This window comes from Danio rerio, chromosome 16 (genome assembly GCF_049306965.1).
Source record: "Danio rerio strain Tuebingen ecotype United States chromosome 16, GRCz12tu, whole genome shotgun sequence".
Taxonomy (NCBI): domain Eukaryota; kingdom Metazoa; phylum Chordata; class Actinopteri; order Cypriniformes; family Danionidae; genus Danio; species Danio rerio.
In genome coordinates this window covers 34,617,603-34,635,000 of record NC_133191.1, presented here as the reverse complement: position 1 = coordinate 34,635,000, position 17,398 = coordinate 34,617,603, and the positions used below count along the sequence as shown (strand labels likewise).

The window sequence follows — 17,398 nt, the reverse complement described above, 5'->3', positions numbered from 1 at the left end:
GTCTATGGGATTTTTCCGACGGTCCCGGGACGTTTTTCGGAAAACCGAAAGTCGGATCAGTCGGAAAGGATATAGCAACTCGAGTCAGAATAGTTCGGAGGTCTGACCCGAGTTTGATGGTCATAGCTTGAAAGGCCTAGGACGAGATAGAGTTTAATTTTTAGTCTCAGAAGAAGAATAATATAGAATAACTAGATTCTTAAAGTTTGAGAACAAACTTTGAGGCTGGCTTGTGAAAGCCTGACGGTAATAGTTTATTTAGTTTAAACAGTTTTAAAAAGTAAGAAAAGATAGATAGATAGATAGATAGATAGATAGATAGATAGATAGATAGATAGATAGATAGATAGATAGATAGATAGATAGATAGATAGATAGATCTAGCGTGTAATAGAATGTTGTTAGCATGATTCTAGCATGAATTAACATGTTACTAGCATGATTTTAGCATGAATTAGCATGTTGTTAGCATGATTATAGCATGAGTTAGCATGTTGTTAGCATGATTCTAGCATGATTTAGCACGATTCTATCATGAATTAGCATGTTACTAGCATGATTCTAGCATGAATTAGCATGTAACTAGCATGATTCTAGCATGAATTAGCATGTTGTTAGCATGATTCTAGCATGAATTAGCATGTTTCTAGCATTATTCTAGCATGAATTAGCATGTTGTTAGCTGGATTCTAGCATGAATTAGCATGTTACTAGCACGATTCTAGCATGAATTAGCATGTTGTTAGCACGATTCTAGCATTAATTAGCATGTTACTAGCATGATTCTAGCATGAAATAGCATGTTGTTAGCATGATTCTAGCATGAATTAGCATGTTACTAGCATGATTTTAGCATGAATTAGCACGTTACTAGCTAGATTCTAGCATGAATTAGCATGTTGTTATCATGATTCTAGCATGAATTAGCATGTTACTAGCATGATTCTAGCATAAATTAGCATGTTACTAGCATGATTCTAGCATGAATTAGCACGTTACTAGCATGATTCTAGCATGAATTAGCATGTTGTTAGAATGATTCTAGCATGAATTAGCATGTTACTAGCATGATTCTAGCATGAATTAGCATGTTGTTAGCATGATTCTAGCATGAATTAGCATGTAACTAGCATGATTCTAGAATGAATTAGCATGTTGTTAGCATGATTCTAACATCAATTAGCATGTTACTAGCATGATTCTAGCATGAATTAGCATGTTGTTAGCATGATTCTAGTTTAAATTAGCATGTGACTAGCATGATTCTAGCATGAATTAGCATGTGACTAGCATGATTCTAGCATGAATTAGCATGTAACTAGCATGTTTCTAGCATGAATTAGCATGTTGTTAGCATGATTCTAGTATAAATTAGCATGTGACTAGCATGATTCTAGCATGAATTAGCATGTGACTAGCATGATTCTAGCATAAATTAGCATGTTGTTAGCATGATTCTATCATGAATTAGCATGCTACTAGCATGATTCTGGCGTAAATTAGCATGTTACTAGCAGGATTCTAGCATGAATTAGCATGTTACTAGCATGATTCTAGCATGAATTAGCATGTTGTTAGCATGATTCTAGCATGCATTAGCATGTTACTAGCATGATTCTAGCATGAATTAGCATGTTGTTAGCATGATTCTAGCATGAATTAGCATGTTACTAGCATGATTCTAGCATGAATTAGCATGTTGTTAGCATGATTCTAACATCAATTAGCATGTTACTAGCATGATTCTAGCATGATTTAGCATGTGAATAGCATGATTCTAGCATGAATTAGCATGTTGTTAGCATGATTCTAGTATAAATTAGCATGTGACTAGCATGATTCTAGCATGAATTAGCATGTGACTAGCATGATTCTAGCATGAATTAGCATGTAACTAGCATGTTTCTAGCATGAATTAGCATATTGTTAGCATGATTGATAGATAGATAGATAGATAGATAGATAGATAGATAGATAGATAGATAGATAGATAGATAGATAGATAGATAGATAGATAGATAGATAGATAGATAGATAGATAGAAAGAGGTAGATAGATAGATAGATAGATAGATAGATAGATAGATAGATAGATAGATAGATAGATAGATAGATAGATAGATAGATAGATAGATAGATAGATAGATAGATGGTGTGCAAGCATGAGTCAAACAAGCCAACCCTCGCCTCTCTATGATGTTCTGATGCTGAGATATAGCTGGTGTCATATCGTTGCTAGGTTAGCCTGATTTGTTGCTATGGAGTTGATTGACAGCTAAGACTGATGATGTATCAAAGCTTCTTGCCAGTATGTACAGTTAAAAACAACCCCCATGTCTCTATCACACTGCAGCATGACAATATCAGTCTGAACCTCTTTAATGGCAGTCTATGGGACAGTTGCTAGGGTGCAGTATCTGGTTGTTAGGGTGTGGCTAGAAAGTTAAAAGGCCATCAGCTATTGGCTGCTGGCTAGACTGAGTTAAATGAGCTCAGCCATTAGTCTGTAGGAAAGTTTGATGCAGAGTTATGAGCTCACAAAGTTTGATCCCATGTAAAGTCAATGAGAGTCTTTTGCAATGGAAGTCTATGGGACGGTTTCTAGGGTCCAAAAGTGGTTGCTAGGGCGTGGCCAGAAAGTTTAAAGGTGATCAGTCATTGGCAGTTTGATAGTCTGAGTTAAATGAGCCCAGTTAGAAGTCTGTGTGACATTCTGATGCGGAGTTATGAGGTCACAAAGTTTGATCCAATGTTACGTCTATGGGATTTTTCCGACGGTCCCGGGACGTTTTTCGGAAAACCGAAAGTCGGATCAGTCGGAAAGGATATAGCAACTCGAGTCAGAATAGTTCGGAGGTCTGACCCGAGTTTGATGGTCATAGCTTCAAAGGTCTAGGACGAGATAGAGTTTAATTTTTAGTCTCAGAAGAAGAAAATATAATAATAATATTAAGTTTAATAGGATAACAGTAGTCTGGCTTGCTACACAAGCCAGCCTAATAATAATAAGTTTAATAGGATAACAGTAGTCTGGCTTGCTACACAAGCCAGCCTAATAATAACTAGATATTAAAGTTTGAGGACAAACTTTATGGTGGCTTGAAAAGCCGAATCTGAAAGTTTGAAGTGGTTTTAAAGTGTAAATAGCATGTTAGTATGATTTTAGCTTGAGTTAACATATTACTAGCATGAATTAGCATGTTAGTAGCATGATTCTTACATGAATTAGCATGTTGTTAGCATGATTCTAGCATGAATTAGCATGTTACTAGCATGATTCTAGCATGAATTAGCATGTTGTTAGCATAATTCTAGCATAAATTAGCATGTTACTAGCATGATTCTAGCATGAATTAGCATGTTGTTAGCATGATTCTAGCATGAATTAGCATTTTACTAGGCGGTTGCTAGGGTTTTTTAAGTGGTTGCTAGGTGGTTGCTAAGGTGGTGCAAGGCAGTTGCTAAGGTGGTCTGACTAGTTGCTAGGTGGTTGCTAAGGTGTTGCTAGACGGTTGCTAGGGTGTTTGAGTGGTTGCTAGGTGGTTGCTAAGGTGGTGCTAGGCAGTTGCTAAGGTGTTCTGACTAGTTGCTAAGTGGTTACTAAGGTGTTGCAAGGTGGTCGCTAGGGTATTCTGAGTGGTTGCTAGGTGGTTGCTAAGGTGTTGCTAGGCGGTTGCTAGGGTGTTCTGAGTGGTTGCTAAGGTGTTGCTAGGTGGTTGCTAAGGTGTCCTAAGTGGTTGCTAGGTGGTTTCTAGGGTATTCTGAGTGGTTGCTAAGGCGTTGCTAGGTGGTTTCTAGGGTGTCCTGAGTGGTTGCTAGGTGGTTGCTAAGGTGTTGCTAGGTGGTTGCTAGGGTGTCCTGAGTGGTTGCTAGGTGGTTGCTAAGGTGTTGCTAGGCGGTTGCTAGGGTGTTCTGAGTGGTTGCTAGGTGGTTGCTAAGGTGTTGCTAGGTGGTTGCTAAGGTGTCCTAAGTGGTTGCTAGGTGGTTGCTAAGGTGTTGCTAAGAGGTTGCTAGGGTGTCCTGAGTGGTTGCTAGGTGGTTGCTAAGGTGTTGCTAGGCAGTTGCTAGGGTGTTCTGAGTGGTTGCTAGGTGGTTGCTAAGGTGTTGCTAGGTGGTTGCTAAGGTGTCCTAAGCGGTTGCTAGGTGGTTGCTAAGGTGTTGCTAGGTGGTTGCTAAGGTGTTGCTAGGCGGTTGCTAGGGTGTCCTAAGTGGTTGCTAGGTGGTTGCTAAGGTGTTGCTAGGTGGTTGCTAGGGTGTTCTGAGTGGTTGCTAGGTGGTTGCTAAGGTGTTGCTAGGTGGTTGCTAAGGTGTCGTAAGTGGTTGCTAGATGGTTGCTAGGGTATTCCGAGTGGTTGCTAAGGTGTTGCTAGGCGGTTGCTAGGGTGTCCTGAGTGGTTGCTAGGTGGTTGCTAAGGCGTTGCTAGGCAGTTGCTAGGGTGTTCTGAGTGGTTGCTAGGTGGTTGCTAAGGTGTTGCTAGGCGGTTGCTAAGGTGTCTCAAGTGGTTGCTAGGTGGTTGCTAAGGTGTTGCTAAGGTATTCTGAGTGGTTGCTAAGGCGTTGCTAGGCGGTTGCTAGGGTGTCCTGAGTGGTCGCTAGGCCCTTACTAAGGCATTACTAGGCCGTTGCTAGGTGGTTGCTAGGCGGTTGCTAGGGTAATTTGGGTGGTTGCTAGGCAGTTGCTAGGGTACCCTGGTTGGTTACTAGGCAAGCCTCACATACATGCTTGATAAAACATTTATACTTAGTAAGCATGTCTAGCAAGTTACAGTACTTGGCTAGTCAATATTAGCATGTAGCTAGTCACTGCTAGCATGTGTAGCATATAGGAAGTTCCGTTTGCTAGCATGAGTCAAACGAGCCAATCTCCAAGTCTCTACGATGTTCTGATGCTGAGATATAGCTGTTGATGAATGGTTGCTAGGGTACTCTGTTTTGTTGCTATGGGCGAGGTTACAGAGTGAACTTGAATGTGGTTGGTTGTCTTAGTCAAATGAACCAACCCCCATGTCTCTATGACACTGCTATGCAAAGATATGCATCTTGGCCTATTTTAATGGAAGTCTATGGAATCAATTTGGGGGCGTGGCTTGTGAGCTTTATTATCATATTGAGATGCTCATTGGTTGTCTGAGTCAGATGAGCCATCCCCCAAGTCAATAGGACACTGCTATGCAAAGATATGCATGTAGGCCAGTTATTAACATGAGTCTAGTATGAATTAGCATGTTACTAGCATGATTCAAGTACAAATTAGCATGTCATTAGCATGTTTCCAGTATGAGTTAGCATGTCATTAGCATGATTAGCATATGAGTAGCATGTTGCTAGCATGATTGGCATGTCATTAGCATGTTAGAATTATAAGCATTTGATAGCACAGCTAATTACATTCTATAGGACAGTTGCTAGGGTGCAGTATGTGGTAGTTAGGGGTGTGGCTAGAAAGTTAAAAGGCCATCAGTGATTGGCTGCTGGCTAGACTGAGTTAAATGAGCTTAGCCATTAGTCTCTATGACAGTCTGATGCAGAGTTATGAGCTCACAAAGTTTGATCCCATGTAAAGTCAATGAGAGTCTTTTGTAATGGAAGTCTACGGGACAGTTGCTAGGGTGCAGTATGTGGTAGTTAGGGGTGTGGCTAGAAAGTTAAAAGCTCATCAGTTATTGGCAGTTTGGTAGTCTGAGTTAAATGAGCTCAGCCATTAGTCTGTATGACAGTCTGATGCAGAGTTATGAGCTCACAAAGTTTGATCCCATGTTAAGTCAATGAGAGTCTTTTGAATGGAAGTCTACGGGACAGTTGCTAGGGTGCCATAAGTGGTTGCTAGGGAGTGGCTAGTAAGTCTAAAGGTCATCAGTGATTGGCTGCTGACTAGACTGAGTTGAATGAGGCCTGACTCTAGTCTGTAGGACAGTCTGATGCAGAGTTATGAGCTCACAAAGGTTGACCCAATGTTAAGTCAATGGCAGTCTTTTACAATGGAAGTCTATGGGACAGTTGCTAGGGTGCCAAAAGTGGTTGCTAGGGAGTGGCTAGTAAGTTTAAAGGTCATCAGTTATTGGCTGCTGGCTAGACTGAGTTAAATGAGCCCAGTTAGAAGTCTGTAGGACAGTCTGATGCAGAGTTATGAGGTGACAAAGTTTGACCCAATGTTAAGTCAATGGGAATTTTGGGAATTTTCCGGGTCGTTTTTCGGAAAACCGAAAGTCGGATCAGTCGGAAAGGATATAGCAACCCGAGTCAGACCAGTTTGAAGGTTTGATGAAAGTTTGAAGTATGAAGCTTGAAAAGTTTAGGAGGAGATACACTTTAAAATTAGTCTCAGAAGAATAAGAAGAAGAAGAAGAAGAAGAATAATAATAAGTTTACGTGAGATAACAGTATGTTGGCTTTTCAAGCCACCATAATAAGTTTACGTGAGATAACAGTATGTTGGCTTTTCAAGCCACCATAACTAGGTGCTTTCTCAACCTCTTAAAGTGAACACTTGAAAATAAATGCTACGTTAGAAAATAGCTAAAAATGTAAGTTACAGAAGTTTTATTGTTCTTAAAATCTCTCATTTGGTATGAAATAAATATTTTAAACCGTTACAAAGGAAAACATATCTTAAAAATGGCTCTAAATCTTATGTTGCTATTAAGAGAGGGAGAGCTTCAGTAAGATCTTGATGACAATTTGATTATTTTGGTTTTGCTTTTAATTTCAGTATTGTGGTGTTTTGACTTTGATACAATTTTGACTGATGATGCCATTCTGATAAAGTAAAAAAAAACACATGGCTTAAATTTTCCAGTCAGCTATTCTAATAATCAAGTCTAAATTAAACTGAAATATGTTGTTAAAAAAATCCCAGTTCCAATGCTTACTGTTAACTGCTTAGTTGCATTGTTACTTTGAACTATCACAGTTTGTTTTATTAAATTGATTATTATGACTTGATTTTTTTGAAGTGGTTATTAAAGTATTTAGCTGAAATGTGGTAATGATGAAATCCAGGCTTGAACAGTACATATAATTGACAGTCTAAGCTAAACTTGTTTGCTTTCATTCTGCAGGCATCGCCTCTATGACTCCGAGCACACAGCCCAACATCGCCAACATCAGCGCTGGTTCACCCGTCATCCCTGCCCCGAACACAATGGCCACACAAGTGCCCACTGCCGCTGGAGCCCAGCCCTGAACACCCACTGCCCCACCTCCACCCTCTCTCTCTTTCACATCCCTCTCTCTCTGTCTCTCTCTCTCTCTGTTTCTCTCTCCTGTGGGCCTGTTTTGAATTGTGAATCGGTGGGGGGGTAGTGGTGGGAGGAAGGCATTAATTTCATTTGTGGTTCTTTTTATTATGTTGCAAATAACACCGAACTAATGTTAAGTTACCATTTTATTTTGTTTTTCTTCTCAGTTGTTGTTTAGGGGTTTATGAACTCAAAAAGAAACCCATGATGTTTTTTGCACCTGTCTGTGTGAGTTAGAAAAGCAAATGGGTGTGAACTTTCACTCGCCGTGACTGTTTAGAAACACGTAAATGTCCACCTGAAAAGAAGGATAATAAAATTAATTTTATATGTCCCTCTAGCGTTCTTGTGCTCAAACCATTACTTTTGACTGATTTAATATTGTTATTTTTTAGTTGTGGTTTTTTGGGAGGCTGGGAGTGTTTTTCCTTTTTTATTGTTTTGTTGTACTTCTTTTAGTCAGTTTTACAGCCTTGATCACGGTGTTCACAAAACCTGGTGTCATATTGAGGTTCTCCGAGTGGATAAAGAGTCGTTACTTTGAGAGTTTGGTTTTGAGGACAGGAAACGGCCGATTTGATTGTGGATTTCTTCCGTTATAGCGTTTGGACTGAAGGCCAGATTCAATCAAAACTAATGTAACTTTTCTGATTTGTGTTTCTGATCATTGTGTAACGAAACACCCTTATTGATAATGGAAGCTCTTTTATTTCAGCTCTGCTAGTTCTGTGTGTTGCAGGGTAATTGGATTTCGTCCCGGATCTTGCAAAAGTCACTAGTTTCTGTTGGGAGGACTTAAGTATCAATTGCTGAGTAACACGATCAATAATATGCCAATTTTTGTGCTACTTTCAGTTTTGTGTGTGTGTGTGTGTGTGTATGTATGAATGGGTGTCTCTTGTTTTTTTTTTTTTTTTTTTTTTTTTTTTAAGTTCAGACATTTGTTTGATACTATGAAGAATTTTTGTAATTTTCATTTGAGAGGTGACTGTTCAGTGAAAACACATACATCTCTTTCTATCCCACGATTAAAATCAATTAAACAGGTGAAATATTAATTTAGCATTGCATGTTTTACTGTTATTATTTATTTTATTTTATGTTTGTTCATTTTGGTTTGCTGATTAAGGAGCAAACAAGAATATTACAGACTTTGTGTTACTCCCAAACCATCCTGACTAGAAGCTCAAATCTTTTATTAATTTAATACTTGTTTCTTAAACGGGTTTTTAAATTTATTTATTTTTCTTTTTGGTCTTGTCTATTATTGAAATAATCACTAGTTCTGTAGTGGAGGCTGAATTCATTTTTTTTTTCTCACTGCCTTTTTTCGGTGTCAAGTCTCTTTTTCAAAATTTGCAATAGATACTTTGTTTATTAGTCGCTTCCACGAGAAAAATATATTAAGGTAAACCGATTCATGTCTTTCGGTTAATTTAGCTCTACTTTTCATGCAGCCTCCAGCAATAAACGTCCCAAGTAGTAATTAACATTTTTGACATTTTTATGTAATTAAATAAAGAAAAAGAAATGTTTAGCTCTCGTAGAAAGCTATGTTTAATGTTTCATCTAAACCTATACATTGTGTGACAGCTATTTTTTAAATCTTCAAATTACAAAATGATTGCACAATGTTAAATTCGACAGGGTTATGGAAAGCTAATACAATGTTTACTATGTAAGCTAATTTCAGTTTTATACAGGTAATACGTTTTTCCTAAATAAACCGAGATGACTAAAAACAATACAATGAGACGGACAAATGATGTTTTCAGATGTTTTCCTCTTACAAGTGTTCATTTTAAGAATAGAATTCTGCACGTCTGTGGCGTAGCAGGTTTCAGAGCTCAAATAGGTTAGGCGGTCCTTTTCTCCCATCTAGTGGTCATATAAGATTTTCCATTTCAAAAAAATGTTTAAATAATGCTTTTAAACGGATTACGAGTTTTACATTTGTTATAATGGTATATTTTCATGTTTTGCTGTGTAGGTTGAATACAGGTAAGTTTGTTTAAGTCTCCCTCTCACACACACAAACTAAATCAAATTTTTATTGTTTTGCATGTGCTTCCACAAACCACCACAAATTATTAATTATTTGGTTCAATGTTTCAACATAATTCCTAGTTAAAGGCCTAGCTCACCCCCCAAAATAAAAGTATGATATATGAAAATATTCCCCTTCTATCATGGAGTTTTTTTTTCTCTGTTGAATACCAAATAATACCTGTAACGACTGACTTATTTGAAAACATTCTGGGATGGTTAACTGTTACCGGGTACCGGGATTTTTTACAAGAACTTCTTTTGTGTTAAAAAGAAAGAAACTCAAAACAGTTTTGAGTGAGTAAACAATGCCAAAATCATCTCACTGGTAGAACTGTCCCTCAAGGTTTACATTAACATTTTAATTTAGCTGCTTGTAACAATAATTGTTAAGAAAATATTTACAGTATACCTTAAAATTGTGATTGAAAACATGGATTTGTGCCCGACAGTAAGTATTTGAATATTCTTAACTTAATTACATCAGTTGTTTAACTTGAATTGGTCACCATATTCATCATTCTTGATTCTTTATCATCTAAACCCCCCCCCCCCCAACCTGTGTTAATTTAAACTTCTTCAACTCCTTTCTGTGGATTGTAAACACTGAATAGACAAGAAAAGCCTTTAATCTAATGGATTTGTCACAATGGTACAAACAAAATCCTTCTCTGTGAAGGAAGGAAATGCCATGGGGGAAATTCATCCCCTTTATTATTAGAAAACACACCTGCCATTCAGGCCGAGAGTATTTGCTGGTTTCTAAGGCCTCATCTCCAGTGTCCCTTAACTGCTCACCTGTGACCCTATTGTCCAGATCAAGCATTTAAAGCCACAAATGACACATGAACCCCTCAGAAGGACATCAGCCCTCAGAATGAAGCTGTAAGTTACTCTCTTCTATTTTGCCTGAGTTTTGTCAAGATGTTTAGTCAGCATTTTCCACCATGAAATTCAGTATCTGTGTTACTAATGTTCAAATATGTAGGATTGTTTTATGATGGCTGGTGTAAAATTAATGATATTGAACGATGAGAGGCACAGCTCAACAATATAAAATGTGTGTTTATGTTTCACTTATGTTGACCTTTGGAAAATGTTATATTTTTCCCTTTCGTTCTCCATTCTGGCTTAGGATCAGCAGCTCCCTGACTCTTCTAGTCTTTATAAATGCTGTGTTTTCAGCAGCTATGAGAGGTAAACCTCATGTCATTTTGTAAAGTTTTAGACAATACCATAATCGATTTTTTAACAACTAAATATTTTCTGAAGAGCAGTAACTGAAAATTAATATAAGATGGTTTATTTTATTTGTCTGTTTTTACTAGATGGGGGTGAAGATTTGATACATTTTCTTAAGGGTAAGAATGTTTTGTTTTCCTGTTAAATTTTGCTAATTTGCTTAAATGCTATTTTTCATGTTAGGGAAAGTTTCTTTTAAAAGTAGGCTAATATACTATTACAATTATAAACCTAGTTGAGATGGGGGAATAAAAAAAACTAATAGTTTATAGTTAATATTCAAAAATAAGATACTTTTAAAATAAAGTAATAACACATTTAGTTATTTTGTAAGTGCCTCAAGATTGTAATAAAAAACTTTTAAAGAAACATCCCCCAACACTGCTCACTAGTACTACTAACTAAGTTTTTCCTTCCCCTTTTGTACATTCTCTCCTCAGATGCCTTTGAAATGAATCAGACTCTGGACCAAACTGAACCCACACAGCTCTCAGGTCTGTTAAATTTGATTCAGTCAGGGATGAATTATATAACGCTGTACCGATGAAGATTATCAGAAGTTGACCCAACACCACAAATCACTCACTTTGATAATACTGTATGAGTTCAGTTTGTTTTCTGCTGAATGCAATCTTGACATGCTAGATTGAAGAATGAATCACTATTTACCTCTAATGGATTTGCAAAAAGGTCCTTTTAAGTTGCAAGATTTTCGATTCATTTGTTAAGAGTAAGTGCAGGATGTTAGACAGCCTAACTAAGTAACTGTAACCTGAGTATAAATACGTAAATAGGCTACTATTAAAATCAATTTGCAAGAAATGCCACTCTATATGTATAAAAGAATAATGATAAAAGAATAAAAAAAGTCAGAATTATTAGCCTCCTTCGATTTTTTTTTTTTTTTTCTTTTTTAAATATTTCCCAAATTATGTTTAACAGAGCAAGGAAATGTTCACAGTATGTCTGTTAATATTTTTTTCTATTATTGGTTTAATTATGGCTAGAATAAAAGCAGTTTTAATAATAATAAAAAAAATAACATTTTAAGGTCAAAATTATTAGCCCCTTTACGCAAATTTTTTGTCGACATCGACTAATTACCCTAACCTGCCTAGTTAACCTAATAAACCTAATTAAGCCTTTAAATGTCACTTTAAACTGTATAGAAGTATCTTGAAAAATATCAAGTAAAATATTATTTACTGTAATCATGGCAAAGATACAATAAATCAGTTATTAGAAATGAGTAAATAAAACTAAAGTTTTAACAAACTTAGTTTATTAAAAATAAACTATTAAAGCTTTTAAAATGTTGAAAAAAACTTCTCTCCATTAAACAGAAATTGGGGAAAACACACACACACACACACAGACAGACACACACATGCAAACACACAACAAAAACAAGTTATTTTGTAAATGTGAAATGGGCTGAAATGAAATGACACTGGAAGTAGGCCGAATGCACATTAAATTTAAAATGGCTGCCCACCTTATTATGTGAAAAATAAAGGTGAACGTGAAAATCAGAAAGAAAGTGAGTTGTGCAACAGTTTGATGGTTTTTGACCTTAGGTGATTTTTCTTTTGTTTTACTTAGAAATTAGCCTAGTACCTGAAATGATTCTGGAGGCTGTACATCCAACAGATCCAAGTGCAGGTAAGTGATTACTGAGTGTTAATTCTACATAAATTAATAGCCCAAGTAACTGATAACAGTTACTAAAATACATGACTCTTGTCCTCTATTTACAGAATGTAAAGCTCCAGAAATAGCTGGTATGTTTTATTATTTTGTTGCTCTTTTATGCATGCATAATATACTACAAATATATATGTAGGCTGTGTGTATAATTGTTTTATTAAATTTAGACCTTTCCAAAACAACCCCAAAACCAAACTCTGTTGAAGTTGCAGGTAAATGTTTATATTTGTTTTAATTTATCTAACGATTTATGCTGTTTAATTTGTTATTAACAAAGGTAGACTTTGACCTATTTTCTCACAACTTTTTTTCCTAAGATGTTTCTGAAGAGAGATCTATTGAGACCAGCAGCTCGGGTTTATATACATATTTGTTCAACGTGTTTTTATGCAGTAATATATATTACATGAATCCACCATGTACATATTTATAATTTCTTAATTTCATGTTAAAACAGACAGCAGATTACCTGAAAAAGCATCAACAGAAGACAGCAGAGGTATACTGATTTATTAAAAGTAGCTTAGCTATTCAAAATCATTTTGGCTTCATAAATCAAACTTTTCCCCTTTTTTTACATTCTGATAGGATGATATAACAGATTTGTTGTTTTTGTTGTTTAAAAGCTGACAGAAACCCTTTTAAACAGCCTTCTTATCATAGTCTATTCCATAAATGTATATAATAAATTTAACATACTTTCAGAGAGTGACAAGTACAAAAGATTAGAGCTGAGAACAGCACTCACAGGTAAACAGTTGTTTGAATAAGCAGTTTGATGCCATTCAAAAACATATCGCTCCTAAACTTTTATCTTGTACACTTGCATCACTGACACATTCTTGTCAACAGATGCTCACAAAGCATTACAGGAGCATTATGGGAACTCAGCAGGTAAGCGACTGATCCATCTGTTCCTCATTCTGCTACTGTTTGTAAACATTTCTGCTGATCTGATATAATCTTTATTGTCTTGTATATAGAGAGTATGAGTATGGACAGTACTGACATTGAGAGAGACTGGACCCAGGGCTCAAATCAACAGAGTAATAAAGAATCAGGTATGCAGCACAATCAGAAATTTTCCATAAGTGGTTTGAATTCCAGACGCTTTTTTAAAAACTCTAATATGAGGGATATTTCATAAAATAAAAACTAAAAAACTAAAGTCATGTCAAAAGTCACCCAAAAGGACTTAAAAGAAGCCCCTGTCCTTTTTGTTCACTTTAAATCTGTTGTTGGGTAGTATACGTTAAACTACTGAATTTCCGCACACCAAAAACACCACATTGTAAAATGTTATATGAACAAATATTTATGACAACACATGTGTTTAGTTTATTATAACGTATTAAACTAAGCTAATCATGTTCTCACCTATTTTTATAAGTTATGTCAGCAGTTTTAAGTCAGTTTAACATAGCATAAGTTCATTGGACTCTCAAGGTTAATTTGATTCAGCTTAATTTTAAGGCAACCAGGATTTTTTTTACAGTGTACCAAGTATTTTTCTCAGATGTGAGTGTAACTGATGATCTGCTCATTCATTATGTGACGTGCCATCAGATGCTTTTACTCCCTCACTTGCAGCAGTATTTGAGTTGCCAGGTTTGCATTCCGGGATCAATGATACCCATTAAGAAACAATTCAGTTTTCATTTGAAAGAAACATTTTGGTGGCCACAGCACTTGGTAAAAGTAGCCCCCAAAAACCAGCAAGCCACAACTTCACATTTCCCCCATATCAGCATTTTCAAAAGAGTCCAACTGTGCAGAATAAGCCTTGCAAGATGAGCAAATAACATACGCCTGATATATTTAAGTACCCTAAGCCAAATGTCAAATTCCCTGATTTTTCCATCAAAAGTTGAATTTCCATGACCTATATTGTACAGAAAAACAGGCAGTTGCTGCTTTCAGCAGACACTCTAAAAATTTGGGGATTCTACAATTGCTGAATTTAATGCAAATTCAAGTAAATGCCACAAAATTCACAGAAGCTTACTGTTTTCTGGTGATGTTGGCCAGCCAGGACATTGTTCAAATTCTCTCCTTGCCATCTGCATATATATAAAATGACATTTTATATAAAATGACATTTTATTTGCATATATCACATTTTAGTATAAAGTTATACATTTTTATAAAGTTTATAAATAAGGTTTCATGTAAATTATATTTGCAAATAACAAGTGCTCAGCACAGAACTGCACTTCTTGATTTTCCTAAAGCTATTGTTAGAGATTTTTTTAACAGTTTTGTTAATAGTGATAATTTTATTATAATTATGTATTATTATAATGTACATAAATTTAGTTTAAATTCAGCTAAGCTTCACAAAATAAATGACATTTTAAAATATTGAAAATAGAAAACTTTAATTATTTAAAAACTTAAGAACTTAATTAAAAACAATATTTTGGAATGTTACTGTATTTTACAGTTTTTATCTAATAAATACTGACTTATTAATAAAGGGATAGTTCACCCAAAAATAAAAATGTATTCACTCTCAAGTGGTTTCAAATCTTTACAATTTTTTTTTTCTCTAGAAAGAGTGCTTAAAACCTGTAACCCTTGACATCTACAGTAGGAAAACAAATACTACAGCTAGCTTTCTGCAACTCCCACACGGTCGCCCACTCAATCTAAGCAGGGCTGCGGCTGGTGAGTACCTGGATGGGAGACCACATGGGAAAGCTCGGTTGCTGCCGGAAGTGGTGTTAGTGAAGGGGTGCTCAACCTGCTGTCTGTGTGGGTCCTAACGCCCCAGTATATTGAGGGGGACTCTATACTGCTCAGTGAGAACCTTCTTTCAGATAAGACGTTAAACCAGGGTTCTGACTCTCTGTGGTCATTAAAAATCCCAGGATGTTCTTCAAAAAAGGGTAGGAGTTTAACCCCGGCATCCTGGCCAAATCTGCCCACTGGTCTCCATCCATATCTCATAAACGGCTTTATCACTGTCTACTCTCCACTAATCAGCAAGTGTGTGGTGTACGGTTTGGTGTAGTATGGCTGCCGTCTCGTCATTTAGCTTGATGCTGCACACTGATAGGGGATGAGAAGATTCCCCCCAAAATGTGTAAAGCGCTTTGAGTGTCCAGAAAAGTGCTATATAAATGTAGGGAGAATATTATAGATATTATTGTTATTACTACTACTACTTCTACTACAAAAGTCAGTGTTTATAGGTTTCCAGCTTTCCTCAAAAAATCTGTTTTGTTCTACAGAACAAGAAAACAGGTTTGTAATAAGTAAAGAGTGGGTAAATGTTGACAATTTTCATTTTAAAAAGTCCTATTATGGATCATCTTCTAACTGTATGCAGTGATGAAGGATGTTAGTAGTCAAGAAAAGGACAGACCCGAAGAAAATGAAAGATACCAGAAGATGGTTAAAAAACATCATTTCGACAGTCCAGAATTTGTGGACAGACCAGACAGTGAAGAACAAGGAATATCTCAGGAACAAATCTCAGGTCAGTCTAATTTAAAGTCTGCATTCAGATGAAGTTGCTGAGAAAACTACTTCCAATTGAAATGAAATATTGAGTAAGGGGTGGGGCTTTATTTTGCAAGATCTTTCCCTCATAGCAAACTAACGGTAAGAGGGGTGTGGCCTAGAAAATTGTGGATGAAGCCCTTAAACAGATGTCAAAAGAGAAGGACAGCCACTAGATACATGGAAGCAAATGTTAAAACTTTGACTGGAATCATTTTTTTAGTGAATGAACTTGCACAGATTTATTGGTCAGAATATCAACGTGCACTAGCAAAATAAACTTTGCACTTTTTATTTCACCGAGACTTTAGAAACCATTTCATAGAGAAATAATCCAGCAAACACTGACTCTCTAATTAAATATTACACAGGGATCGTAGCAAAACCAAACTTCCAGGCCACTCTGGACGACAGCAGGGAAGCGGCTGGTGGAATCCCAGGATGCACAGAAACATCTGCTGAACATCCCATGGAAGAGAACAACAGTCTGGATGACACTAATGTGGAGCAGATCCGAAAGGACACGCCGAGGTATCAGAACCAGCTGAAGAAAATATGTCCCAGTAAGAGAGTACGAGCATCTGTCAACCCGAGTGCACAGCTGGATCTCCACAGTCCAGAGAGAGCCAACAGTGAACTTCTGGACAGTGACGACAGCGGTGAGAGGCTGAGAGAGCATGTGGCGCTTCCTCTCTAGAGGATCACTTACTTCTGTAGAACACAAGCTTGCTTTTTGATTATTATGATTATTAGCGCGATTTGGATTGATATTAGGGGTGTAACGGATCACAGTTGATCCATAATCTATGTGGAGGATGACTTATGGTTTGGAGAGTATGTGACCCTCTGATTAATAACTTGTTTTTTAAAAATATTTTTACCTGTAGATTAATCCAGCTCCTGCATCATTCAAATATATATCGGTTATGTGGCTTTCCTGCAAAATACAATGATGACAGAAGAAGTTGTGGTGGTACCTAGCCTAAATGTTTCATTAGGCTATTAAAGGTGTTTTCTGTCACTTCTTGTTTAGCCTGCATCAATGCATTCAGTGTATAGCTTCAAAATAAAACATTAAAAGATCAGGATCTCAATTCAAACACACACGCAGCATAAATTTATGACCAGCCATCAAAAATGTGTCACTAAATAATTGCTAAAAACTATACATCTAGTAATAAACCATTCATTTCTTTGAGTGAGTTACTGAAATGTTAATTGAAAATGAGTTCATTTTCACAACACTAGCAGACATCCTTTTCTATAGTATTGAATATTTTGCAATTTATTTTTAATCAGCTGGTTATTTCTTAATTTTATTTTTATTAAAATGACAGGTTTTAAGTTATGTTTGTTAAAAATAAAAGTTTTAAGCATTACTATTACTATTATCAAATTTGTCTCCTCCACTTATTGGCTGATTTGTGTCTCAGAAACTGTAATGTTATCCAAACCGTGAGATTTGTGATCCGTTGCACCACTATTTGAAATAATTTTGTTCATTTGTTGTGGACATGCATAAATAAAATATATACTCATATACATATAAGTGCCATGTACTGCATTGGTTCATTAAATTCAATTGTTCTCTGACATAGGAGTTATGTGGCTAAGGTAAGTCAAAATAAGTCTTCAGAAACCGTTTTTATGTGCTTATTTATT

At 36.3% G+C, this 17,398-nt stretch overlaps 2 protein-coding genes across 6 annotated transcripts in view; both read left to right on the top strand.

The window, feature by feature from the left end:
* csnk2a1 (casein kinase 2, alpha 1 polypeptide) overlaps positions 1 to 8,302 on the top strand; it is a 29,727-nt gene extending 21,425 nt beyond the window's left edge. For 3 of the 4 annotated variants that reach the window (XM_005158170.5, XM_073924579.1, XM_073924578.1), the window contains exon 15: positions 7,058 to 8,299. In XM_005158170.5, coding sequence (XP_005158227.1) covers positions 7,058 to 7,182 — 125 coding nt within the window. In that variant the 3' untranslated portion in view covers positions 7,183 to 8,299. 4 annotated transcript variants of the gene reach the window in all.
* Positions 8,303 to 10,129: 1,827 nt separating this feature from the next.
* Positions 10,130 to 17,285, top strand: zgc:194210. Of its 2 annotated transcripts, NM_001130609.1 has the most exon segments (14): positions 10,130 to 10,168; positions 10,419 to 10,480; positions 10,612 to 10,644; positions 10,966 to 11,019; positions 12,128 to 12,187; positions 12,283 to 12,306; positions 12,400 to 12,444; positions 12,550 to 12,588; positions 12,690 to 12,731; positions 12,938 to 12,982; positions 13,085 to 13,126; positions 13,216 to 13,293; positions 15,564 to 15,713; positions 16,108 to 16,531. In NM_001130609.1, coding segments are annotated over 14 exon segments (1,008 nt in total). In that variant the 5' UTR covers positions 10,130 to 10,160; the 3' UTR covers positions 16,434 to 16,531.
* The last annotated feature ends 113 nt before the right edge of the window (positions 17,286 to 17,398 follow it).

Excerpts from the sequence above, each read along its gene's own strand:
- zgc:194210 (XM_017351376.4), top strand. The coding sequence starts at position 10,315 with ATGAGAGGCACAGCTCAACAATATAAAATGTGTGTTTATGTTTCACTT. Across the intron at positions 10,481-10,611 it reads GTTTTCAGCAGCTATGAGAG|ATGGGGGTGAAGATTTGATA; the intron begins GTAAACCTCATG and ends TGTTTTTACTAG. Across the intron at positions 12,307-12,399 it reads TAAAGCTCCAGAAATAGCTG|ACCTTTCCAAAACAACCCCA; the intron begins GTATGTTTTATT and ends TATTAAATTTAG.